Source organism: Diaphorina citri, unplaced genomic scaffold, assembly GCF_000475195.1.
Source record: "Diaphorina citri unplaced genomic scaffold, Diaci psyllid genome assembly version 1.1 scaffold252, whole genome shotgun sequence".
Taxonomy (NCBI): Eukaryota; Metazoa; Arthropoda; class Insecta; order Hemiptera; family Psyllidae; genus Diaphorina; species Diaphorina citri.
Window position 1 is genome coordinate 171,208 of NW_007377689.1, and position 27,484 is coordinate 198,691.

At 40.1% G+C, this 27,484-nt stretch overlaps 1 protein-coding gene across 1 annotated transcript; it reads right to left on the bottom strand.

Annotated features, from left to right (window-relative positions):
• Positions 1-1,974: 1,974 nt before the first annotated feature.
• On the bottom strand, positions 1,975-27,484 carry LOC103506654. The gene is made up of 15 exons (XM_026821647.1): positions 27,358-27,484; positions 17,147-17,257; positions 15,835-16,983; positions 15,385-15,507; positions 13,859-14,124; positions 9,949-10,115; positions 8,930-9,031; positions 8,086-8,867; positions 7,639-7,761; positions 6,224-6,420; positions 5,878-6,000; positions 4,850-5,053; positions 4,216-4,368; positions 2,861-3,178; positions 1,975-2,230 (listed from the first exon to the last, which is right to left on the bottom strand). The coding sequence occupies exons 2-15, from the start codon at positions 17,175-17,177 to the stop codon at positions 2,099-2,101; spliced, it is 3,870 nt and encodes a 1,289-aa protein (XP_026677448.1). The 5' UTR covers positions 17,178-17,257; positions 27,358-27,484; the 3' UTR covers positions 1,975-2,098.

Consider the following 27,484-nt stretch of genomic DNA (forward strand, 5'->3'; position numbering starts at 1 on the left):
TAGTTTGGAAGTTGACGTACCTGCCTTGAAAGCGCTGGGTCGCAGGTACAAGTGTCGCCCGGGGCGAACTTTATCCTGAATAGATGAGGTTCTTCCTCAAAATGATCTCCTATTCCGCCTTCTCTGCGATTTCAGTACGATAAGACCTCCGTTATTATATCATTCCCTCATCAAACTTATGGGAGAGAAATAAGCGAGTACCATGTGCTGTTTTAACGTTCACGGATACCGCGCTACCTCTTCCCCTTAGTCTCATACAGAGGGGAGAGCACCAGATTATGTTACATATACTCCCACGTGTTAAATACACCAGGTGTTATCCCTCACAGTACAACATATTATCACATGTGTGATAATGATGTTATGTTTTTGAACATGATGGATGACAGGTTCCTAATTGACTGACAAATCCGTCTGTCTCCAAACATAACAAATCTGAGAATGACAAGAACATTAAACATGTGTGATAATGATGTTATGTTTGAACATGATGGATGACAGGTTCCTAATTGACTGACAAATCCGTCTGTCTCCAAACATAACAAATCTGAGAATGACAAGACCAAGTTCTTCTTCCTACTTCTTAGTAGGAGGAGAAAGGGGGAAGAATAAGAAGAATTAGGATAGAAAAGATCGAGTTACCAGAATTGCGTATTTTGAATGAGATTATAATAATAAATTACTTTTGTTGTTTTAGAGATTAAAACAAATAGATGTCGTTGTTGTTGGTGTTTTATTATTATTTAATGCATTTTGGATGTTCGAACGTTATTTTGTTAGGGCCTCAAATTTCGTATTGAACATTTTTTTTTCAATAGCTTCCGGGTTCTTCTGAAGGAGCTCTTCCATCCAACCAAACCTTTACACCCCCTCTTGCAAGGATCACAAATTAATATGTTTGTTTCATATTTTACAGAACTGGCCATTTGGATTTCAAGCTCCAGACCTTACGGAACAAACACTGATATGTGCTGATGAATATAAAACTGTCGAAACTCGAGATACCAACCTATGTAATAAACTTGAGAAATAACTCACGAGTCTTATATGGAAATTGGAAAATGACATGAAAGATCAAGGTGAGCTGTAGTTGGAAACTAGAAGTCTATCAGACTACCTAGTCAAATGTTCGTGTGTTACGCAGAAATGCTCGTAACAAAAGCCGTTTTCCAATCAATAGGTCTGGAGGGTAGAGTACCTTGCTTGTAAGCTCTAGGTCTTGGGTTCGATTCCCGCCCAACGCGACCTTTATCCTGAATAGATATAAGGATCGTTCTCGGAGATGAGGGATCTGCAAATATTACCGAGTGCGAAAACAAGAAAACACAAAAATCTTGTAAAGTAGATAAAATAATAAAATGTAATGTACAAAAATTTCAATTACTCTTTCCGGGTTTCGAATAACTCTACAAATATATAAGGGGGAGTCTAGAAATTAAATAAATTAAATGTAAATAAAGAGGAACAAAATTATTAAATAATTAACTCCTGTATAAGAATTAAAACTTTAAAATATTATACATTGATTATAATTAATATCTACTTAAATCGCAGTGATAAATAATATTTAGATACGAACCTATACTAGAAAGATCAAAAGATCTAAACAAAATGATTATGGAAAAAATTGGAGTGAATGTCTCTCTTTTATTACCTAATGCGAAATGCCACATGGTTTTTCATTGAAAAGGAAAGCTATTCTTTTGACCACAGTAACCTAGATTATTCAGAAAACAATATTCTTTTCTTAACTCAAAACGGCGATAAGGCATTTTCAGACATATGGGATAAGGACGCCATTTTGAAACTATTTTTTGGTTTCAAAATGGCGTCTTAAAAATAATAAAAAAAATTGGAGTGAATGTCTCTCTAATGCGAAATGCCACATGGTTTTTCATTGAAAAGGAAAGCTATTCTTTTGACCACAGTAACCTAGATTATTCATGGATAATGACGCCATTTTGAAAATTTTGGTTTCAAAATGGCGTCTTAAAAATAATAAAAAAAATTGGAGTGAATATCTCTCTTTTATTACCTAATGCGAAATGCCACATGGTTTTTCATTGAAAAGAAAAGCTATTGTTTTGAGCATAGTAACCTAGGTTCTATTCTGTATGCTATACATCATTATATTAGCTAGGGCGTTTCGCCGTTTTCTCCATTGCCCGAGACCTTGCACTAAACACTGGAGTTGCCGATACCATAGCTTGGTTCTGTCTGGATCATCAGCCTGCAACACAGAGAGAGGAGGTCAAGTTACAAGTTAGAGTCATATCAAGGGATTCAATGGTGCTAAGCATTGCGACGTTTTGTAAAATACTTCAAAGGAGATAAAAGGGAGCTTCAATTCCACACTTTTTTTCTTTCTTTTTCGTGAAAAAATTGATTCTCAAAACTGCTTTACAATCTTCAGCATCCATGCTTATCTGAGATTGAAATAGTTTCCGGTAGCATTGCACTAAGAAACGAGAAATTTACGAGACAAATGAATTTTGTCTTGTCTCATAAAAATACAATAATTTCTCGTCTCGTCTCGCGTGCATCAGTAGTTTCGAACCTAACACTTATGGGTTGAGAGCCACTGCTCCACTCGGTCACAGAAGTGGGCTACGATGAACTCACGTGACGTGATAGTTGCTGTTTCTACCTTTAGTCTCACCTTGAATATGAAAGTGTCTCGTGTGGAAATCTCCTGCAGTTCAAAGTAATCCTCTCCCTCCATATTATCAGTAGTTTCCACTCCGGCCAGGATTCGAACCTAACACTTCTGGGTTGAGAGCCACTGCTCCACTCGGTCACAGAGGTGGGCTACGATGAACTCACGTGACGTGATAGTAGCTGTTTCTACCTTTAGTCTCACCTTGAATATGAAAGTGTCTCGTGTGGAAATCTCCTGCAGTTCAAAGTAATCCTCTCCCTCCATATCACAGTACACAATACACTTATCCAAGTACAGAGGTTCCCGCAGCAGAGCAAACCGGCCATTCTTCTCCTTGAGTAGAATCAGCGAGGCCTCTTTCACCCCGGTGGGCGGATACAGTTTGGTTAGACTGGTAGAATTAGCGAGGTCCTGTGAGTAGAGTTTGGAGGAGAGAGAGGAGGTGGTAGAAACCGTGAGGTCAGGTGATGGCGAGTGAGGGTCGTCTAGGTCGGTGAGGGTGGGGGTGTCTGAGCTCGGCTGAAACATGAGATAGAGTTAACGAGTTAGCGATAAGAAAACTAATCAACAGCAAGCGTGCAGAAGACAGCCTTCTTAGGTTAGAGTTTAGCGCGCCTGCCTTGTACAAATCAACAGCAAGCGTGCAGAAGACAGCCTTCTTAGGTTAGAGTTTAGCGCGCCTGCCTTGTACAAATCAACAGCAAGCGTGCAGAAGACAGCCTTCTTGCCAACGGGATTTTTCGTTTTCTTCTACGACTTCTAGATACAGAGATAACTCGATTTAAAAAATACCGGTAAATCGTAAACTTTGACGTCACGGCATACGCTCCCGTAGGCGATGACGTCATAATTCATGACTCCCGCTTCGTTCGTTGGTGCGCAAGCGTTTCTGCGCATTCTGACGTGAAATCTGACGTCACAACTCTTTGAACTTTTTCATTAGAACAGTAGTTAAAAATTGAATTTTCGACCTTATAAAGTTACTTTTTCGGAGTTTTGACCTCAGATTTGGATTTTTCACAACTTTTTACGTAGGAATGTAGAGTTTAGCGCGCCTGCCTTGTAAGCGCTAGGGCGCGGTATTGATTCCCGCCCGGGTCGGATTTTATACTGAACAGATCGTCCAATTAATCTTATTTTGAGAATATCAACCCGTATGGAGGGTAGAGTTTGAATTATGGTTTAAATGTTTAAAACAATGTACATTTATAACTTCGCACTCAAAAAGAGCGAGAATGAACAACAAGAATCTGTGCTTTTCAAATGTGTCGTCCGAAGTTGGTTCGTAAACTTCGTTATATTGCCAGCCTAGTTTGCTTGGTTGGTAGCGCGTCTGCCTTGTAAGCGCTAGGCCGCGGGTTCGATTCCCGCCCGGGGCGTATTTTATCCTGATGGGATAATGTTCGTTCTCGGAACGGCTGGCTTTCTCCTGTCCTGTCTTCCTTCCCTCTTCGATTTCGGGACGATAAGAACTTAGCAGTTAAAGTTCCCTCTGTCAAACCTCTTGAAAAAAAAACTTCGTTATAAGTGTAATACTATAATCTAGACCTACTTACCTTGTCTAACGTAACCAGTACAGCATTGACGGGAGTTAGTTTGATAGTTCTGCCACGTCTCCAGTTATGTTCGGTAGGTTGCGTGTAAGAAAGTTTGTCCTCTAGTAAGAATCGAACCTCGTCCTGATTCCAATCCAGTACATCTACCGATAGCTGAGGAAAGAAATTAGAGAGGATTATAGAGTATTTAATGTAAAATTTACAAAAATCTTATTGTAAAATCTTATTGATACAATTAATTATTCTATTCTTTGTAAAATTTACAAAATTATGTACAGGGTGGCCCAGCGTTACCTGACGAATTTGATTTGCACAGTATTTTGTTATAACTTTCGTATATATTGAAGTGAATATCACTGAGTTCAGAACTAAATAAGGTTTTGTTACAATGGAGTCGTGGACCTCGCAACATTGAGCTTTCGCTGTGGAGGCATTTCTTGAAAGTGGTAAATTTGTGACTCTTGCTCAGAGGAAGTTTTGCGTCTATTTTGATTTTCCACCCTCCTCACCTGATCTTAGCTCGTGCGACTTTTTTTCATAGAGATACCTTACACATCTTTCTTTTCTCTCTTATCTCACATTTTTCTCTTGTTTATTTTTCTACTTTTTTCCTTCACTATTCTTTTTCTCTTACCTTCCTCAGTTTGATATAAGTCGTATCCTCCAGTTCATACCCCACTCTCCTGTTATTCATCATAGAGATCTTTCGCCATAGTTTGGTCGTACTCAGGTCTCTAGCCAGCTGTAAACAGAATGGAACATAGGCAACACTGTAGAACACTAGCCAGTTCAAATAGAACGAACATCTGGCAACACTGGACATTATTCTGACGGAAACCTACACTAATTTTGTTTAGTGAGAAATAAAATTGTAAAACTGAAATTTTCACTTTAAACAAATATTTTTTTATCAGTAAAATCTCTCATTCTAGTTTCGAGTCGAGTCAGCCTAGTTCGCTTGATGGTTTACGCGTCTGCCTTGTAAGCGCTAGGCCGCAAGTTTGATTTCCGCCCGGGCGGATTTTATCCTGAACGGATAGTGTTCGTTCTGGGAACGGCTGACTTTCTCCTATCCTGTCTTCCTTCTCTCTTCGATTTCGGGACGATAAGAAGCAGATACAGTTCCCCCTATCAAACCCCAGCCTAGTTCGCTTGATGGTTTATAGCGCGTCTGCCTTGTAAGCGCTAGGCCGCAAGTTTGATTTCCGCCCGGGGCGGATTTTATCCTGAACGGATAATGCTCGTTCCGGGAACGGCTGACTTTCTCCTATCCTGTCTTCCTTCTCTCTTCGATTTCGGGACGATAAGAAGCAGATACAGTTCCCCCTATCAAACCATTTAACTCTTGGAACAATCTGATTGGCTGATTTTTTTTATTAATATTATTATTATGTATTTTAATTAACCCATCTGATTGCTTAATTCAAGGGTTTAACTTAATCCGAGTTTAAGCTCTAATTGTGGACCGACCATTAGAGAACATCAGTTGGACTCGATTGGACATTTAAGGGCCAGGGCCCTGGAGGGATCTTTTTCCTGAGGAAATTTCTTCTGCTTAGTGAACCATTGCATTTGGTCAACTTACGTCACCCATTTGGCCTTGATGGTCTCTTGAGATTCATTCGCCTCAGAACACTATTCTCCATTTGAGAGTTTGCTTACCATTAGGAAAGAATTGAGATTCATTCGCCTCAGAACACTATTCTCCATTTGAGAAACTCGTAGGAATATTCGCAGAAGTTCCTTCTCCTTCTCCAGATTAGCCAGGATAAGAGCCGCTGTACCCTGGAGGAATAGAAACAAAAAATAATTAAATTAAATTATAACTTGAACTTAAGAACTTTGAGGGAGAAAAAAAAAGGATTTGTGAGATTTTTATTTACACATTGAAAAAATTCCATACCTCGGTTAGGATTGAACCCACACCCTCATGTTTATCAGACGAGGTAGGTTGTTGGACTTATAGGTTTTAGCGTAGCTGTTAGTATGTAATAGAACATAAATTTACCTGTCTTGTACAATACGACTGGAACGCGGTCAGCATGGGAACAGCCTCAATAAATATTCTCCCTACATGAGCCGTCATCATTTCATCATCTCCCTCATTGAATGCCTCCCTTAGCTTCTCACTCATCAGAAGCGTATTGTCCAACAGTTCCTCAGTATTGAGAAAGATAGACTCGAGCTGATCTTGAGTAAGTAGACCTAGAGGAGAAATAGTAGGTCTGTGTCATAGCATGTCCACCTTGTAGTATGTCCCTCATCAGATGGGCGAGAAGAGACAATACTAACCATTAAGGTGCTGGATCAACACGAGAACACCAGAAAGTAAACCGTTGAAATATGACAATAGGAAAACGAGTACACATTTTTGACTTACCATCAACAGTGAGTCACTGGGCTAACCGTATCCTCAAATAGTTCCAAATGTATCACTTAAGTTAGGCAACGTTGCTTGTGGTTAGTATCTGAATGAGTGACCATCTGGGCACTCGCGTACAGTTGGCTTTCCCCGGCCTTACTCAGACTCAGGCTGGGTAAGGTTGATGTGAGAAGCGTATACCTTGTCGCCAAATGGAAGTTGAAACTCTCGTCTTTAAAAACCTTAGCAGTTCAGTGACGTCAAACCCTTTAAAGCCAGCCTAGTTAGCTCGAAGGGAAGCACGTCTGCCTTGTAAACGCTAGGTCGAGGGTTTGACGACATTCCCGCCCGGAGCGGATTTTATTCTAAATAGATAAGTTTCGTTCTTGGCTGGATTTCACCTAACCTGTCTTTCTTCTCTCTTCGCTTTCGGGGACGATAAGACCTTAGCTGCAACAGCTACCTCTATCTCAAAGTATAATAATAGACTCTTGAGTGGAAAGGTAACAACCAGGCGAGGTTGACGCCGGAGGCGTTCTCTACCACCTAACCCTTAGAGATCCCAAAGTATAATAATAGACTCTTGAGTGGAAAGGTAACAACCAGGCGAGGTTGACGCCGGAGGCGTTCTCTACCACCTAACCCTTAGAGCTACAGGTCTCCTCACAGGTCATTGCAGCCTCAATTACCACCTAAACAAAATAGGTTTAGCTGAGACCCCTAACTTATGCCGTCTCTGCAAAGAGGCACCAGAAACGGCAGACCCACATCACATTATGTGCGAATGTGGTGCATAGTGCTGCCCCTCACAAATGACTGTTGGGTATATTTCTCATAACACCTTGAGAAGTCCAAGAAATCGGTCCTAAAAGAACCCTGGCCTCCAAAGAAGTCTAGGGCAGTGACATAGAGCTTAAATATAGTCGATAGCCCTGCTCAAAAGTCCCTTAACCCATCAGTGTCCGGGACAATAGCACGTTAAATGCACCAGTTCCCGCTGGATCACCAATGTTGAGCAACGTCTTTTGTGGTTAGTATCTGGACGGGTACTTCTCACTTACCTTCAAATATGGACTTCAAGTTGGTGGACATGGGTGAGAGAGAGGCGGGAGGGGGACAGAGAGGGAGAGGTGGAGGGGAAGATTTGGGCAGGGGAGGGGGGATCTCGTCGTAGATTGGTTCACCTGAGGGAGAGAGACAGAAAGAAAAATTCAAATTATTAATATCATAACTATGGTCAGGCTTAATACAGTAGGCAAGGGAATAAGAATCAAAATTAACAACCGATTACCGTCCGGGGTGTTTATCCTAAACAGATAAGGTTCGTTCTCGGATTCTTGGAAAGGTTGCCTGTTTCCTATCCCGTCCTTCTTCTCTCTTTGATTTCAGGCCGATAAGACTTCAGTAATTACAGTCCCCTCTATTGAACCTATTAAGAAAACAACCTTCTTTACCAGTGTCAAAAATTAGCCTGTCACACCAAAGCTCAGTAATGGTTCTTCACTTACCAATAGTTTCGTAATGGTCCTCCTCTTCTTCCTGCTCCTTCTCTATATCCTCAATGATGGTATCAATACGGGAAGACATGTAATAGTGACTGCCATAGTCACTAGTGCTAGTCGCATCATTGAAATCCGCAGCTCCAGAGTCATTAGCTTTGTCTGCATTCAGTGTATCCAAAGCAGCATCTTTGTTTGTAGTGATTTCAGCAGCTACTGGTTCCACTTTACGTAGATCCTCTGCTGTCTCTATCTTCATTGGCGTAACCAAGTCTCCAGCGGTAACCTTTACAAGATCCATTCCATTTTCCATACTTGCATTATTTTCTTTGTGAGCACTCTCAACACTTCCTTTATTTACAGGTTCATCTTCAGCGTTTTCTTTTTTACAAATGTGAGGGACCAGCTTGTTCTTGACGGCTTTGATCGGATCGTAGTTATCTTTGATGAGGTTGGAGAATGTTTGATTGATTTCATCGATTCGAGCTTGGTTCGGGATTTTCTCGTTGGTTTTATCCTTGTTTGTTAGAGCGCTATTTCTGTTGCCTAATTGACTAGTTATCACAAGTTTGCCGTTTTCCTTTTCCGTTGCTTTGGAATTGACTACAAGATTAGTGTTTTCTGTACGCCTATCACAATGGTTTGTTCGACTACTGTCGTTGGTATCTATCTTTTCTTTCACACCACTTTGCTGGTAGTGTTCTGGAATTTCAATCAAACTATCCAGCATCGTGTCATCCGGTGTAAAGTCAGCATAAGTTTGACTCAGGTCATGCTTGATCAGAATGTTACTGGAATGATAGATGTCTTCTGGTTTTCCCAGGTTGGTTGCATTGCTGTTCACATGACTAACAAACGTTCTATTTCCGTTTCGATGATCTCGAGAATGATCTCCCTCCGTTCTGCACGCATCTTGGTGCATTTCTCACAGATGAGGGGCGCAAATTTAATGCCGCTGAAATTAGAAACATATTGAGTTGGTTCACTTTTTGGCGTTCGTACAACGACCGTATTGCTTGATAACTTGATGAAGAACCCTTAGCAACCTTGTTCATGGGATAACTCTAACACTCTCACGTGAATCCCGAGGGGTTAGGCACAGGATTGGAACCTAAACCAACACAAATGAGTGAGAAAATAAACAAATATAAGTAAAATATTAAACATCCTATCAATCGGGATCCTAGAGTGAAAAGAAAAGGTGAACAAATTGGAACCCTTAGCAACCTTGTTCATGGGATAACTCTAACTCTCTGACGTGAGTCCCGAGGGGTTAGGCACAGGATTGGAACCTAAACCAACACGAATGAGTGAGAAAATAAACAAATATAAGTAAAATATTAAACATCCTATCAATCGGGATCCTAGAGTGAAAAGAAAAGGTGAACAAATTCCTGCATAGGTAGAAGTACGTCCTGCTTATAAATCCGAACCAAGTTAGATCCAAAGTTTACAGAATCCATAAAGTCAGGATTTAGGGGACTTATTCTTGAAATGTCTACATTTAAGTTAAATATTTGTTTTCATTTCTCTAGGTGAATAATGGTCTGTTTAATATAAGTCAGAACTCAGTGCCTGCCTGACCTGCCTCAAGACATGGAAAATAAACAACAAACGAACAAAGAGCCAATAGATGTTCCATACCATAGTTTTAACTTCCAAGCCATTCTTTCCTTTTAGCCTTTAAGTTCAGGCGCTGGTCAGGGAATATAACTCAGGGCTTTGTGATAAGGCTTCCTTTGGAAAACTGAAACGATCTCCCCTCTTCTGAGGCTTATTTCCCCTCTTTTTTGGTCATATTTCCAAAAGGAAAATACACCTAAACTCACTGAAGAGTGCAAATGAGAAGTTATACTGGAGTTATAATCTTACCTCTCCGTGACCTGGGTGTGTACGGGTTCGTCGCAATCTTCACACTCATGCTGGGTATGATTAGAAGAGATGGAGGGGAGAGTTTGCCACTTAGCCCGACAGGAGGTGCTGGTTTCCGAACCCACACCGGAGTCATTGCGTTCAATGTCAACGTACTCCTTGCGGATCTGTGGACACAGAGGTCATCAAGGGTTAAACTGGGACAGAGGGATCATCAAGGGTTATCTTTTAGACTAGATGTGTTTTTTTTTAAACTCGCCCACTTCTAATAGATATAGATATTTTACTGTAATTAGATATAGATATTAATATTAATATATAATTGTGTTTCTAATTGTATTATGTATAAACATTGTTAACATACTATCATGTATTTGGACAATAAAAATAATTGAATTGAATTGAATTAAATAGTGGAGAGAGGTTTGATGAGGGTTTAAAAAGAAATAATTTATCCAAGGAAGAAGTTTTTGAATGGGAGGAAACATGAGTCATTAAAAGGTTAAGGATCGGTGAGGAACAATAGGGTTAAAGTGTTACAAGCTGAGAAATGACCAATCATTAGGCACCCTTCTATTCAAGAGTCTTCCTCAAAGCTTCAACAACTTTTAACAATAGGTACATTGAGCAGTAAACCTACCTAAGTACCTACTTATAAAACCAAACTAAAATCTCAAGTTCAAATTAAATAGAAATAGAATCATTAAAGGAAGTATGTACATTGTACCTATATCGCTGTGCATTACCGAAATCGGCGAAATCGTGTGGTAAGGTAGATAGTGTAGATATGTAGATCTTTACCTATTATGTACCTATATTGATCGCGTTAGATGCAACCTCCGTGGCCGAGTGGGTATCACACTAGGTTTGCACGCAGGAGGTCCGGGTTCGATTCCCGCCGGGGCCGAGGTTTTTCTCGGCTCTGTGCTTGGAGTTCGGGGTGCAGTCAGCCTCGTGAGGACAATTGAGTAGCTACTTTAATCGAGTAGCGACCAGTGGCGACATTACAAGTCAAAGAGACGAGCGATAATAAATATGATGATTGAGTAAATAAAAGACTTGTAATACTGTGATACCCACAAAGTTGTGAGAAAGCTCTCTACTTTACCACAAAGATTCATGATTTAGATTTTTTAGATTTTAATCGCGTTAGATTGTCAAAACATATTCGCACGATTTCGAGAACTCACAGCAACATGTACAGGATTTACAGGAAATCCAAAGCTTGGATAGCTTAGGTTAGGATTAGTATTGAGACTTGACATTGAAATAATCTGAGTTTTTCTATTTCTATGCCGTATGACATTGAGTTGATAGTTTTCTTTGTGCTCTAAATCCACTTGGGTAACTTTCATTCAAAACACAATACCATGTCAAGACTGTCCTGAACACAGTGGTTACCAAATATGTCATAAAGTAGGGGTAACATAGGCTGATTAGTGGATGTGCCAGTTGCACCATTTTGAATTTTATGACACACGAGTATAGGTACCTATCTAATGTCTCGGTCGCGTAGTGGTCAAGACGCTCACCTGGTAAACGGGAGGGTGTGGGTTCGATCCCAGCCGAGGCATGGAATTTTATCCTCATTTATTTGAGAATTCGACCACTTCATACTGGAGCTCTAAGGGTTAGGTAGTAGAAAACGCCTTTGGCGCGCGGCGTTAACATCGCCTAATATGGATTACCTTCCTCTCAAGAGTCTATTATTATTAATGTCTAAGAAACTAGAAGTCGGAAGCTTTTTCCGCCACGACCTTTCAGAGTGACCGACATTAATGAGGTAGGCTAAGGCCTGTCGTACATGGGAAGCGTAGTCGCAATTTGAGAGACGTTATCGTAAGATCGTAAATCTCGTGACATGGCAGAGGTTCAAGTTCCTTAATCATTATATCACGCAGTTCAACATCTATATTTGATTTCCTTGTTGTCCATCGTCAGCGTTAGTTTTGGTTTGAGTTCAATGATTTCATAAGGTTCAGCTGGAGAATCGTAGCTATGATCGTCACTCAATGTTTCAGTTTGTTCCCCTTCTTTTGTATCACTTGTGTTTTCTAGAACATTTTCCAGTTGTTCACTTCCCATTGTTTCATCTCGCGTGCTATCATCACCCAAGTCTTCAATGAAATCAAGAATGATAATAAACTGAATATTAAACAAATTAGGTAGGTACATAGGTATTCTTTAACCACGATCGAAAAACTGCGGACTAAAAAATTCCCGGAGGGACGGACCCAGCTTGTTGTTTAATGAACTCCGAACTAGCCCGTATAGGGGAAGAAAAAGAGAGGGAGACCAAAACACTGATGTGGAGAGATAAGGTTGAGGAAGACTTGAGAAGGGATGGAGAAGAGAGGAAGTATATTAGGAGGGTATCGAGGAGTTGGAACCAGCCAGCCCTGGTAACTTAGAGCAGGGTTGTCCAACCTTAGGGCACCCGAGGGCCGCAAGAGACCATGGTAGACAGTTGGCGGGCCGCAAAAACTCAACTCACGGGGGGGGGGGGGACTGGAGCTCTTAAGGGTTAGTAGGAAATGCCTTTGGCGCGCGGCGTTAACATCGCCTAATATGGATTATCTTCCTCTCAAGAGTCTATTATTATTAATGTCTAAGAGACTAGAAGTCGGAAGAAGCTTTTTCTGCCAAGACCTTTCAGAGTGACCGACATTAATGAGGTAGGCTAAGGCCTGTCGTACATGGGGAGCGGAGTCGCGATTTGAGAGACGTTATCGTAAGATCGTAAATCTCGTGACATGGCAGAGGTTCAAGTTCCTTAATCATTATATCACGCAGTTCAACATCCTTGGAGTGATTGTGGTTTTTATTTATTATAATCTAAAGTTCACGATAGATGAGATATAACTCCAACCAGGTCCTATCCAGGATTTTAGCGAGGGAGGGGGGATACAAGTACAGATAGAGGTGGCTAATGTCCGAGGGGGGGGGGGGGAGGCAGGGCTATCTGTTTCTTTTGACGTAGCTCGAAGTTCGCGTACGGAACGGTTTGTGCGATTTTGATGATTTGATGAAATTTGGAAACACTCATGGCCGGGTCCACAAACTGATTTTAACCTTGGTTTAAGTTTAACTCTTGGAACAATCTGATTGGCTGATTTTTTTATTAATATTATTATTATTATGTATTTTAATTAACCCATCTGATTGATTAATTCAAGGGTTAAACTTAACCCGAGTTTAAGCTCTAATTGTGGACCGACCATTAGAGAACATCAGTTGGACTCGATTGGACATTTAAGGGCAGGGGCCCTGGAGGGATCTTTTTCCTGAGGAAATTTCTACTGCTTAGTGAACCATTGCATTTGGTCAACTTGTGTCACCCATTTGGCCTTGATGGTCTCTCTCTCTCTCTCTCTCTCTCTCTCTCTTATTATGTGTCAACTTTGATTTATTGGAGTAGGTATGTATTGTGTAGTTACCTAGATGCTATTAAATTTTTATTATGGTGTCGAGACTAATGTCTTAATACATACCACGGTCCAAATAGTTTTCCTAAGTGATTACTAAGCGAAATTCCCTCAACAAGTAAGCTATTACACAATACGAAAATACGAGAACTTAAGTACCTATCCACAAACCCACCTAAAAAAGCATGTTCCATGTCAACCAAGTTCAATCGTGGTATTGTAAAATCTGACAAACAAAAAGGTGCTGGCGCTGAGTTCAGTCCTAAGAGCCCGTCCGATTTGTTGTTCGAAAAAAATCGTGTCGTGTGTAGTAGAAACACTCTCAGTTAAATTACATTATACCTACAGGACATTCGTGGGAAAAAATCGGGTGAAACTCACGACAAGTTTAGTGGGAACGAGCTCTAACAGAGATTTATCATTTGTTCTTTGGGATATTCAGGACTCGAACCCTCAGTCCCCGGTTCAAAAAGCTTTCCACTTACCGTACTATCAGATGAGGAGAGGGATATGGAGTCTTCATGTATAACAATACTACAGTCACTTGAGTCACTATGATGACCCAAATGACTGAGGCCAGATCTGAAATCAAACTCCACATCACTATTGTACTCGCTGTCACTTCTATTGGAAGTGTCCAGCCCGGAATCCAACGTTGCCAAACGATGATGGTGCGAGGCGGCAACACTGGGGTCGATGAACCTTTGTTTGGCGTCCACGAGGTAGTTGAGAATGTCGGACTTAGAGGCGCCTGGCGGAAGAGAAGGTAAAATGAGTAAGGTAAGAGGTATCATTTGTCAAAAGAGCCAAAATCTGACAAACAAAAAGGTGCTGGCGCTGAGTTCAGTCCTAAGAGCCCGTCCGATTTGTTGTTCGAAAAAAGCGTGTCGTGTGTAGTAGAAACACTCTCAGTTAAATAACATTATACCTACAGGACATTCGTGGGAAAAAATCGGGTGAAACTCACAAGTTTAGTGAGAACGAGCTCTAACAGAGATTTATCATTTGTTCTTTGGGATATTCAGGACTCGAACCCTCAGTCCCCGGTTCAAAAAGCTTTCCACTTATCAACACGAGAACATTAGAAAGTAAACCGTTGAAATATGGCAATAGGAAAACGAGTACTCATTTTTGACTTACCCTCAACGGTAAGTCACTGGGCTAACCGTATCCTCAAATAGTTCCCAATGTATCACTTGAGTTAGGCAACGTTGCTTGTGGTTAGTATCTGAATGAGTGACCATCTGGGCACTCGCGTACAGTTGGCTTTTCCCGGCCTCACTCAGACTCAGGCTGGGTAAGGTTGATGTGAGAAGCGTATACCTTGTCGCCAAACGGAGGTTGAAACTCTCGTCTTTAAAAACCTTAGCAGTTCAGTGACGTCAAACCCTTTAAAGCCAGCCTAGTTAGCTCGGAGGGAAGCACGTCTGCCTTGTAAACGCCAGGTCGAGGGTTTGACGACATTCCCGCCCGGAGTGGATTTTATTCTAAATAGATAAGTTTCGTTCTTGGCTGGATTTCACCTAACCTGTCTTTCTTCTCTCTTCGCTTTCGGGGACGATAAGACCTTAGCTGCAACAGCTACCTCTATCTCAAAGTATAATAATAGACTCTTGAGTGGAAAGGTAACAACCAGGCGAGGTTGACGCCGGAGGCGTTCTCTACCACCTAACCCTTAGAGCTTCTTTATTATGTGGTCAAATTTTCAAATAAATGAGGATAAAATTCCATGCCTCGGCTAGGTTCGAACCCACGCTCTTCTGTTTACCAGGCGAGCGTCTACGCCACCGAGGCAGGAGTATCCCACCTCATTAATAACTCACCAGCTACTAGCATGGGTTTGTAGAACTCATCAATGATAATCTGTAAGTCTCGTCCATACTTCTCTTCCGTTTCGAACTCAAAAGTCCCTTAACCCAGTGTCGGGGACAAATACATCAGTTCCCGCTGGATCACCAAAGTTGAGCAACGTCTTTTGTGGTTAGTATCTGGACGGGTACTTCTCACTTACCTTCAAATATGGACTTCAAGTTGGTGGACATGGGTGAGAGAGAGGCGGGAGGGGGACAGAGAGGGAGAGGTGGAGGGGAAGATTTGGGCAGGGGAGGGGGGATCTCATCGTAGATTGGTTCACCTGAGGGAGAGAGACAGAAAGAAAAATTCAAATTATTAATATCATAACTATGGTAAGGCTCAATGGAGTGGGCAAGGGAATAAGAATCAAAATTAACAACCGATTACCGTCCGGGGTGAAGTTTATCCTAAACAGATAAGGTTCGTTCTCGGATTCTTGGAAAGGTTGCCTTTTTCCTATCCCGGCCTTCTTCTCTCTTTGATTTCAGGCCGATAAGACTTCAGTCATTACAGTCCCCTCTATCGAACCTATTAAGAAAACAATCCTCTTTACCAGTGTCAAAAATTAGCCTGTCACACCAAAGCTCAGTAATGGTTGTTCACTTACCAATAGTTTCGTAATGGTCCTCCTCTTCCTCTTGCTCCTTCTCTATATCCTCAATGATAGTATCAATACGGGAAGACATGTAATAGTGACTCCCATAGTCACTAGTGCTAGTCGCATCATTGAAATCCGCAGCTCCAGAGTCATTAGCTTTGTCTGCATTCAGTTTATCCAAAGCATCTTTGTTTGTAGTGATTTCAGTTGCTACTGGTTCCACTTTACGTAGATCCTCTGCTGTCTCTATCTTCATTGGCGTAACCATGTCTCCAGCGGTAACCTTTACAAGATCCATTCCATTTTCCATACTTGCATTATTTTCTTTGTGAGCACTCTCAACGCTTCCTTTATTTACAGGTTCATCTTCAGCGTTTTCTTTTTTACAAATGTGAGGGACCAGCTTGTTCTTGACGGCTCTGATCGGATCATAATTATCTTTGATGAGGTTCGAGAATGTTTGATTGATTTCGTCGATTCGAGCTTGGTTCGGAGTTTTGTCGTTGGTTTTGTCCTCGATTGTTAGAGCGCTATTTCGGTTGCCTAATTGACTAGTTATCACAAGTTTGCCGTTTTCCTTTTCCGTTGCTTTGGAATTGACTACAAGATTAGTGTTTTCTGTACGCCTATCACAATGGTTTGTTCGACTGCTGTCGTTGGTATCTATCTTTTCTTTCACTCCACTTTGCTGGTAGTGTTCTGGGATTTCAATCAAACTATCCAGCATCGTGTCATCCGGTGTAAAGTCAGCATAAGTTTGACTCAGGTCATGTTTGATCAGAATGTTACTGGAATGATAGATGTCTTCTGGTTTTCCCAGGTTGGTTGCATTGCTGTTCACATGACTAACAAACGTTCTATTCGGTGTGGCACCGGTTCCCAGTATAACTTCGCTGACTGGTTGACCAAAGTTGGTAAAGCTTGAGTTGGTGTTAACGTCTTTGACATCCGGTGTTATATTGATAGTTATCACATTGCAGTTGATTTTAGTAGTAGAGGGTGTTTTGGTACTGTTGCGCCCAATGGTTCCGTTCGGACCGATATGAAACTTTGGCATGGTTGGGAAACTCTGGGCCGGTTCGCTTACTCCGCTATTGTTCGTGATCATGATGGAGGATTTGTTCTGATTGGTTGTGTTATTGATGAGAATCGATGTGCCTGGAACATGAGAAATAAATGACATCAAAAATGTAATAATATTAGAACAAAACAATATCTAGATGCAAAACTGCAACTCATAACAAGCAATATAAACCCATAAGATGAGACATTTTTTCTATGGACACTCATAGTTACTTTTGTAAATATTGCTAGAGCTTACCTGAAGATTTCTTTGGCAAAATGTTCATCATCTCATTTGACGTTGCCGCTACTGTAGATTTCTTTTCGCCCAAAGTTGTCGCTGTTGATATACTGGAATGAGTCTTACTATCTGCTACTGAGACATTTATTTATACAATTGAAGGAGTTTTAACAATAAAGTCCTACCTCTAATGAGGGTTTAAAAAGAAAGAATTTATCCAAGGAAGAAGTTTTTGAATGGGAGGAAACATGAGTCATTAAAAGGTTAAGGATCGATGAGGAACATAAGGGTTAAAGTGTTACAAGCTGAGAAATGACCAATCATTAGGCACCCTTCTATTCAAGAGTCTTCCTCAAAGCTTCAACAACTTTTACCAATAGGTACATTGAGCACTTAAACCTACCTAAGTATCTACTTATAAAACCAGACTAAAATCTCAAGTTCAAATTAAATAGAAATAGAATCATTAAAGGAAGTATGTACCTATATCGCTGTGCATTACCGAAATCGGCGAAATCGTGTGGTAAGGTATAGATAGTGTAGATATGTAGATCTTTATAACCTATTATGTATAATAATCGCGTTAGATTGTCAAAACATATTCGCACGATTTCGAGAACTCACAGCAACATGTATAGGATTTACAGGAAATCCAAAGCTTGGATAGCTTAATAGGTTAGGATTAGTATTGAGATTTGACATTGAAATAATTTGAGTTTTTCTATTTCTATGCCGTATGACATTGAGTTGATAGTTTTTCTTTGTGCTCTAAATCCATTCGGGTAACTTTCATTCAAACACAATACCACGTCAAGACTGTCCTGAACACAGTGGTTACCAAATATGTCATAGAGTAGGCACAATACCACGTCAAGACTGTCCTGAACACAGTGGTTACCAAATATGTCATAAAGTAGGAGGTAGGGTAACATAGGCTGATTAGTGGATGTGCCAGTTGCACCATTTTGAATTTTATGACACACGAGTAGGTATCTAATGTCTCGGTCGCGTTGTGTTACGTACGTTGGATTCAACTGATATTGTCGACACAGATTTGGAACAACTTTGGTTCAATAGACTTGACTGATGGGAAGATTTGTCGGAAATATTGGACGATAATTCTTCTATGTTTGATTTGACGCGAGTATGAATCGGTGTGGACGTGTCTTTAGGATGAAAACTAGCATTGATGGGTGAGAGTGACTTTGTTGATTTAGTGCTATTATTAGGATTCGGTAAATGAACATTTTCATTCTGGATACCCAAATACGTCTTTGGATTGTTTATCAATTCTTTTTCTTTCTTTACATCATGTTCATTGCCTTGCATTAATTCTCTATCAGGCTGAGCTTTACAACTATTAACACTATTGAGATGTGCAGATTGTTCAGTATGTTTGATGTTTCTATTTTCAGTCTTGTCTTTATATTTGATTATTCGGTAAATGAACATTTTCATTCTGGATACCCAAATACGTCTTTGGTTTGTTTATCAATTCTTTTTCTTTCTTTACATCATGTTCATTGCCTTGCATTAATTCTCTATCAGGCTGAGCTTTACAACTATTAATACTATTGAGATGTGCAGATTGTTCAGTATGTTTGATGTTTCTATTTTCAGTCTTGTCTTCATGTTTGATTTCCTTGTTGTCCATCGTCAGCGTTAGTTTTGGTTTGAGTTCAATGATTTCATAAGGTTCAGCTGGAGAATCGTAGATATGATCGTCACTCAATGTTTCAGTTTGTTCCCCTTCTTTTGTATCACTTTTGTTTTCTAGAACATTTTCCAGTTGTTCACTTCCCATTGTTTCATCTCGCGTGCTATCATCACCCAAGTCTTCAATGACCTTCTTTTGAATTACTTGTGTTTTCTAGAACATTTTCCAGTTGTTCACTTCCCATTGTTTCATCTCGCGTGGTATCATCACCCAAGTCTTCAATGATATCGTCGTAGAGATTTTCTTTCTTGGCTCTCTTCTCCTCCATCCTCCTCAATTTATCATTTATTATCGTCGTAGAGATTTTCTTTCTTGGCTCTCTTCTCCTCCATCCTCCTCAATTTATCATTTATCTCTTTCAACAAGGCAGACTGTACATCGTTCACTACAAACTTGGATCCTGTTTCTTTCTTGTTTAAAACGGGTGACAGCTTCTGTTCCTCGGGTATACTGGGCAGCTCGTATTTGTTGAACAACTTTATGGATTCGTAGTCTGGGTTGTTTTTGATCAGTTTCAAATGGATTGCTTTCGTCACGACGAGGTTTTCAGAGTTTGTGTCTTCCAGTAAATTACCACGAGGATTAACACGGGGTAGTTTCTCATTCATCGCTAAAGCCCCTTCAATTGTTGGTTGTCCTAATGGTTTCGTCGCTGGTGTTGCACCATTCTCCATCTGTTTCTTCTCCGTTTGGTTCTTGGGAGGTGGAGGTGGCGGTTCTTTGGGTCTCAACAGGAGTTTGTCGACCAGATCTTTGTTGTAGTGTTTGCGCATAGTTTTGATTCTCATCGTGTCTTTGAATGAGTTGGACTCCTCGTTGGTAGGTTTCAGAGGGACGCGATCGCTCTCGCTGCGTTGTAGTTTGAACTTCTTGCTCTTGTTTGTGGCGGAGGTTAGGTCTGAGGCGTCATCTACTGTGACGGTGGCTGGTAGTGGATCTGAAACAGATAATGATGAATTGAAATTAGGAATTTGACGGAAAAAGGGGCAGATGAACAAGAGAACCTCTGAAATATTAAACGTGAGGAGATTTATTATGAAACGATGATGAGATATGGACAGTTAAAAGTGTTATAACAATATAACTCTTTGCTGTAGAAAAGACTGCCCATCATCATTGTTTCAAACATTAGCGCATAGGTTGCACACGGTACCTTTGCAGCTAAATAGCTGTACAAAGTACGTACGTACATTTTGACTGATTACTGAACAAGATTGGAGTATGTTACTAAACTAACTGAAAGTGTTAATTTCTCGAATTTGGGCGTGAGAACGCCTCAAGGCGAAGAAGACTATTGGGCAGCGAAAAAACTGTGAAAAAAATAATTAAAATTAAACTTAGCCTGTTAATTTTTACAGACTTCCCTAATCTTTTAGGTATTTCCAAGTAGGAAGAACTAAATTACTCCTACTCAGTACAAGATACCTTCTTTCTTTGCCTCTAAAGTTCAAAATTCAAATTAACCCAAAACCCGGATCGGTTGTAATTACATCGCAGGTTGCATGAGTCTGCAATTGACAGTACGCGGTTACTTATCTCATCATGGTTAGCATGATAATTAATCTTAGGTCCAGAGTTTAACACGGTGGGTATCGGTTACCTCTAACCTATGTTCCGCGAGTATCATCTGCCACAGTATCGCACCGGTTCGCAACAGTGTTTGGAGAAGATAATTGCTTCGTCTGACGGATAAATTGTAGAAGATGGGCGAGAAAACAGAAGAGAAATGTGGAAATAGCCAAGTACTTTAAGTACTTATGTATATTGGGAGAGTTGCAGCAATTATTGGAAGAGTTGTAGCCGTCACGTGTTGTCAGAGACGCGTTAATTCGGAGAGAATATAGAAAAAATGTAACACCGATAGGTAATCCTTGCGAAATTATAAATCCTTCCGAGTTCGGAGTCGAAATGTGAGAGGTCTCCATGATTTGTACCGAAAAAGGTGATTCGGAAAATTTGGCACATCCACCAATAAGACGTATTTTAACTTTCTCCTCTATTTGATTTCATTCTGTGTGAGGAAAATTTGTATTTTTGGCACATCCACTAAAAGACTAAAATATGAACTTTTCAGTACATCTCTCTGCTCTCTAGTATTTTTTTCCCTGTTTAACAGTAGGTAGAGGTACCAAAATAAATATTTGAGTACGTTTCACCAAGATTTTCGACGAGCTTAAACTTAAAAAAATGCAAACAAAGGAAGCACTTGGTAATGCTCTCACAAGAGTAACATGAGATCTCAAACACATCATGACCTGAAGAGCGGCAAACTTGATGAAATCTTAATTCTTATTATTCTCATTCCAAAATACAAATAACAACAGAGGACATCTATAAAAAGCATTAGACCATCAGTAAGATCTTCCATAGATGAAGCCCTCTCTTCCTTGATGAAATAATTAAAATTCCGACCATTCTAAATATCACGCTAAGACGTGTCACCAAGATTTTCGACGAGCTTAAATACATTCATTCCGAAATGCAAATAACAACAGAGAACATCTACAAATAGCAATAAACCATCAGTAAGATCTTCCATAGATGAAGCCCTCTCTTCCTTGATGAAATAATTAAAATTCCGACCATTCTAAATATCACGCTAACAATTATTTACAACGTTACGTCGTGAGCCATAAACAAGACATCATCTCAAAATATTGGTTTTTGTTGTGGAGTACTTGTTGCACATCTTAAGAAGAAAGTTGTAATGAGGTAATGCATAATAGAGTCAACTTATAACTGTAGGTGTAATCATTCAACAATCTTAGATACCTACCTAGCTAAAAAAAAAATCACATGATTTGTTAGGTACCTACCTAATGTAATATAATTACTCTATCAGCATCAGTAAGTGCACTTAGCCTAGTGGTCATTTTCGAATGCGGAAGACCCGGGTTCGATTTCCGGCGAGGTCGAAATGTTTGTTTTCAAGTGATCGGTTCTAGAAATTGCTATAGTTGAGAGTTCATTGCAAAAAACGGTCGATAATTTTCGTCAGACATACCTAGGTACACAAAGTCAATGCTAGTTGACTTTGGATATTTCGTCTAGAGGTGTTAATTATTCATACAAGTCTGAAAATACTTTATAATCATACCTATAGAACTATAGATAATTGATTCGTACCTATATAATCAGATATCGTCTATCTTTAGATATTATTTCAATTTAGGTATGTACAGATCGACAGCAAAATGATAGGGTTTTCTCAATGTCGAATGCAAAATTATCTTCGAAAAATATTAAACAAAATGATGATAGGTATTAGGAATGGTGTGTGCATAATTACAATCACCACAAGCATAATCGATGATTATGTTTTCATTTCCACCGTGATATAAATCATACAAATGGTACATAGGTACCTACACTATTGTTGAGAGTTCATTGCAACGAACGGTCGATAAATTTCGTCAGACATAGGTACACAAAGTCAATGCTAGTTGACTTTGGATATTTCGTCTAGAGGTGTTAATTATTCTTACAAGTCTGAAAAAAATTCTATAATCATACCTATAGAACTATAGATAATTGATTCGTACCTATAATCAGATATCGTCTATCTTTAGATATTAGGTATTTCGATTTAGGTATGTACAGATTGACAGCAAAATGATAGGGTTTTCTCAATGTCGAATGCAAAATTATCTTCGAAAAATATTAAACAAAATGATGATAGGTATTAGGAATGACACGACGAGGTTTTCAGAGTTTGTGTCTTCCAGTAAACTACCACGAGGATTAACACGGGGTAGTTTCTCATTCATCGCTAAAGCTCCATCACTTGTAGAGTGTCCTAATGACTTCGTCGCTGGCGTAGCGTTGTCCATCTGTTTCTTCTCCGTTTGGTTGTTAGGTGGTGGAGGTGGCGGTTCTTTGGGTCTCAACAGGAGTCTGTCGATCAGATCTTTGTTGTAGTGTTTGCGCATAGTTTTGATTCTCATCGTGTCTTTGAATGAGTACTCCTCGTTGGTAGGTTTCAAGGGGACGCGATCGCTCTCGCTGCGTTGTAGTTTGAACTTCTTGCTCTTGTTTGTGGCGGAGGTCAGGTCTGAGGCGTCATCTGTTGTGACAGTGGCTGGTAGTGGATCTGAAACAGATAATTTTGAATTGAAATTAGGAACTTGACGGAAAAAGGGGGCAGATAAACAAGAGAACCTCCGAAATATTAAACGTGAGGAGATTTATTATGAAACGATGATGAGATATGGACAGTTAAAAGTGTTATAACTTATAACTCTTTGCTGTAGAAAAGACTTCCCATCATCATTGTTTCAAACATTAGTGCATAGGTTGCACACGGTACCTTTGCAGCTAAATAGCTGTACAAAGTACCTACCTACGTACATTTTGACTGATTACAAGTCATTATAACAAGATGGGAGTATGTTACTAAACTAACTGAAAGTGTTAATTTCTTGAATTTGGGCGTGAGAACGCCTCAAGGCGAAGAAGACATTTGGGCAGCGAAAAAAACCGCGAAAAAAATAATTAAAATTAAACTTAGCCTGTTAATTTTTACAGACTTCCCTAATCTTTTAGGTATTTCCAAGTAGGAAGAACTAAATCAGGCCAGATCTGAAATCAAACTCCACATCACTATTGTACTCGCTGTCACTTCTATTGGAAGAGTCCAGCCCGGAATCCAACGTTGCCAAACGATGATGGTGCGAGGCGGCAACACTGGGGTCGATGAACCTTTGTTTGGCGTCCACGAGGTAGTTGAGAATGTCGGACTTAGAGGCGCCTGGCGGAAGAGAAGGTAAAATGAGTAAGGTAAGAGGTATCATTTGTCAAAAGAGCAAAAGAAATGCTGTCTCAGTAAAGAGGACTTGGGGCTAACTACAGGTCTCCTCACTCTCCTCACAGGTCATTGCAGCCTCAATTACCACCTAAACAAAATAGGTTTAGCTGAGACCCCTAACTTATGCCGTCTCTGCAAAGAGGCACCAGAAACGGCAGACCCACATCACATTATGTGCGAATGTGGTGCATAGTGCTGCCCCTCACAAATGACTGTTGGGTATATTTCTCATAACACCTTGAGAAGTCCAAGAAATCGGTCCTAAAAGAACCCTGGCCTCCAAAGAAGTCTAGGGCAGTGACATAGAGCTTAAATATAGTCGATAGCCCAACTCAAAAGTCCCTTAACCCAGTGTCGGGGACAAATACATCAGTTCCCGCTGGATCACCAAAGTTGAGCAACGTCTTTTGTGGTTAGTATCTGGACGGGTACTTCTCACTTACCTTCAAATATGGACTTCAAGTTGGTGGACATGGGTGAGAGAGAGGCGGGAGGGGGACAGAGAGGGAGAGGTGGAGGGGAAGATTTGGGCAGGGGAGGGGGGATCTCATCGTAGATTGGTTCACCTGAGGGAGAGAGACAGAAAGAAAAATTCAAATTATTAATATCATAACTATGGTAAGGCTCAATGGAGTGGGCAAGGGAATAAGAATCAAAATTAACAACCGATTACCGTCCGGGGTGAAGTTTATCCTAAACAGATAAGGTTCGTTCTCGGATTCTTGGAAAGGTTGCCTTTTTCCTATCCCGGCCTTCTTCTCTCTTTGATTTCAGGCCGATAAGACTTCAGTCATTACAGTCCCCTCTATCGAACCTATTAAGAAAACAATCCTCTTTACCAGTGTCAAAAATTAGCCTGTCACACCAAAGCTCAGTAATGGTTGTTCACTTACCAATAGTTTCGTAATGGTCCTCCTCTTCCTCTTGCTCCTTCTCTATATCCTCAATGATAGTATCAATACGGGAAGACATGTAATAGTGACTCCCATAGTCACTAGTGCTAGTCGCATCATTGAAATCCGCAGCTCCAGAGTCATTAGCTTTGTCTGCATTCAGTTTATCCAAAGCATCTTTGTTTGTAGTGATTTCAGTTGCTACTGGTTCCACTTTACGTAGATCCTCTGCTGTCTCTATCTTCATTGGCGTAACCATGTCTCCAGCGGTAACCTTTACAAGATCCATTCCATTTTCCATACTTGCATTATTTTCTTTGTGAGCACTCTCAACGCTTCCTTTATTTACAGGTTCATCTTCAGCGTTTTCTTTTTTACAAATGTGAGGGACCAGCTTGTTCTTGACGGCTCTGATCGGATCATAATTATCTTTGATGAGGTTCGAGAATGTTTGATTGATTTCGTCGATTCGAGCTTGGTTCGGAGTTTTGTCGTTGGTACCTACAGGGTGTTTCATTCCCATACTCTGGGATTGAACCCACGGCCTCTTGTTTACCAGGCACCCTAAGAACACGAGACGCATCATGTAGTCTATGTCATAGCATGCCCATCCCGTAGTAGGTATGTGCCTGATCAGATAGATGGGCGATAGGAGACACAATAATCCCCGTTTAGGCTGGGTCAACACGAGAACACCAGAAAGCATTGTTTGTTCAATATTTTTGATTACTAAAAAAAAAAAAAAAAAAAAAAAAAAAAAAAAACCTACAGCGTGTTTCACTCCCATACTCTGGGATTGAACCCACGGCCTCTTGTTTACCAGGCACCCTAAGAACACTAGACGCATCATGTAGTCTGTGTCATAGCATGCCCATCCCGTAGTAGGTATGTCCCTGATTGGATGGGCAATAGGAGACACAATAATTACCGTTTAGGCTGGGTCAACACGAGAACACCAGAAAGCATTGTTTGTTCAATATTTTCCCGTCTGTAACTAGTTACCAGCTGTTGTCACATTGACTTAGCACTCCGCAGGTCTTGGTTCCATTCCCGGCGGGGGTCTACCACTAGCATCATCCTGTATAATATAGGTACCTAATTATCTTCAGTTCTTCACACATAATATAAATACTCAGGGTCTAATGCTAATAAATCTAATAATGATACCTACCAATATTGAAGATTTTCGCCAAGTCATAACAACGTACCTAATTATTATACCTAACATGTTTGATTTAACAGATAGATATATTAAAAAATCTAAAAAAATGATTAGTGTTTTCTGTACGCCTATCACAATGGTTTGTTCGACTGCTGTCGTTGGTATCTATCTTTTCTTTCACACCACTTTGCTGGTAGTGTTCTGGGATTTCAATCAAACTATCCAGCATCGTGTCATCCGGTGTAAAGTCAGCATAAGTTTGACTCAGGTGCTGTCGTTGGTATCTATCTTTTCTTTCACTCCACTTTGCTGGTAGTGTTCTGGGATTTCAATCAAACTATCCAGCATCGTGTCATCCGGTGTAAAGTCAGCATAAGTTTGACTCAGGTCATGTTTGATCAGAATGTTACTGGAATGATAGATGTCTTCTGGTTTTCCCAGGTTGGTTGCATTGCTGTTCACATGACTAACAAACGTTCTATTCGGTGTGGCACCGGTTCCCAGTATAACTTCGCTGACTGGTTGACCAAAGTTGGTAAAGCTTGAGTTGGTGTTAACGTCTTTGACATCCGGTGTTATATTGATAGTTATCACATTGCAGTTGATTTTAGTAGTAGAGGGTGTTTTGGTACTGTTGCGCCCAATGGTTCCGTTCGGACCGATATGAAACTTTGGCATGGTTGGGAAACTCTGGGCCGGTTCGCTTACTCCGCTATTGTTCGTGATCATGATGGAGGATTTGTTCTGATTGGTTGTGTTATTGATGAGAATCGATGTGCCTGGAACATGAGAAATAAATGACATCAAAAATGTAATAATATTAGAACAAAACAATATCTAGATGCAAAACTGCAACTCATAACAAGCAATATAAACCCATAAGATGAGACATTTTTTCTATGGACACTCATAGTTACTTTTGTAAATATTGCTAGAGCTTACCTGAAGATTTCTTTGGCAAAATGTTCATCATCTCTAGATGCAAAACTGCAACTCATAACAAGCAATATAAACCCATAAGATAAGACATTTTTTCTATGGACACTCATAGTTACTTTTGTAAATATTGCTAGAGCTTACCTGAAGATTTCTTTGGCAAAGTGTTCATCATCAAAAAAAATGTACATTCATTATTTCATTCTACATTCTAGTCTCCATGGTAACTTGGTTCATTTCGATAATGGTTAAATTGTAATACTTTTCCAATGGCCTCCGAGTGACTAGTCAAAATATTTTAGTAGTCATAAAATTAGTAGATATATTTATAGTCCACTAGCCCTAGTAGGTAACATAAAATTAGTAGATAACTAACTTGTAAGAGAAATGACAAGAATAGATTGCCTTTTTACGCCAACTAACCCATTTGAGTCTGACTGGCAAGATAATCCAGCTTAAAGGTAGGTATCTATTAGTGGATGTGCCAGATACACATGTTTGAATTTCTCAACATATTGTCTGTACTAGTGGGTACGTTGTTTAGTGAACTGTAGGACACACTACGGGGCCCCAAAGGTCCAATCCAAACCAAAATCTAATGAGAAAATTTCCTTTGTTTGTTGAACTTTTTTGTGCCAAATGTTATCAACGGGTTAAGTCTAATTGTTTCATTTGTAATAATTGATACTGTTGATATACTGGAATGAGTCTTACTATCTGCTACAGTGTTACGTAAGTTGGATTCAACTGATATTGTCGACACAGATTTGGAACTTTGGTTCAATAGACTTGACTGATGGGAAGATTTGTCGGAAATATTGGACGATAATTCTTCTATGTTTGA

Coding starts and splice junctions, on each gene's coding strand:
- LOC103506654 (XM_026821647.1), bottom strand. CDS start 17,177: ATGATGAACATTTTGCCAAAGAAATCTTCAG. Junction 8,868..8,929: donor GAAACGGAAATAGAACGTTT/GTTAGTCATGTG, acceptor CTATCATTCCAG/TAACATTCTGATCAAGCATG. Junction 6,421..7,638: donor CTTGAAGTCCATATTTGAAG/GTAAGTGAGAAG, acceptor TTTCTCCTCTAG/GTCTACTTACTCAAGATCAG.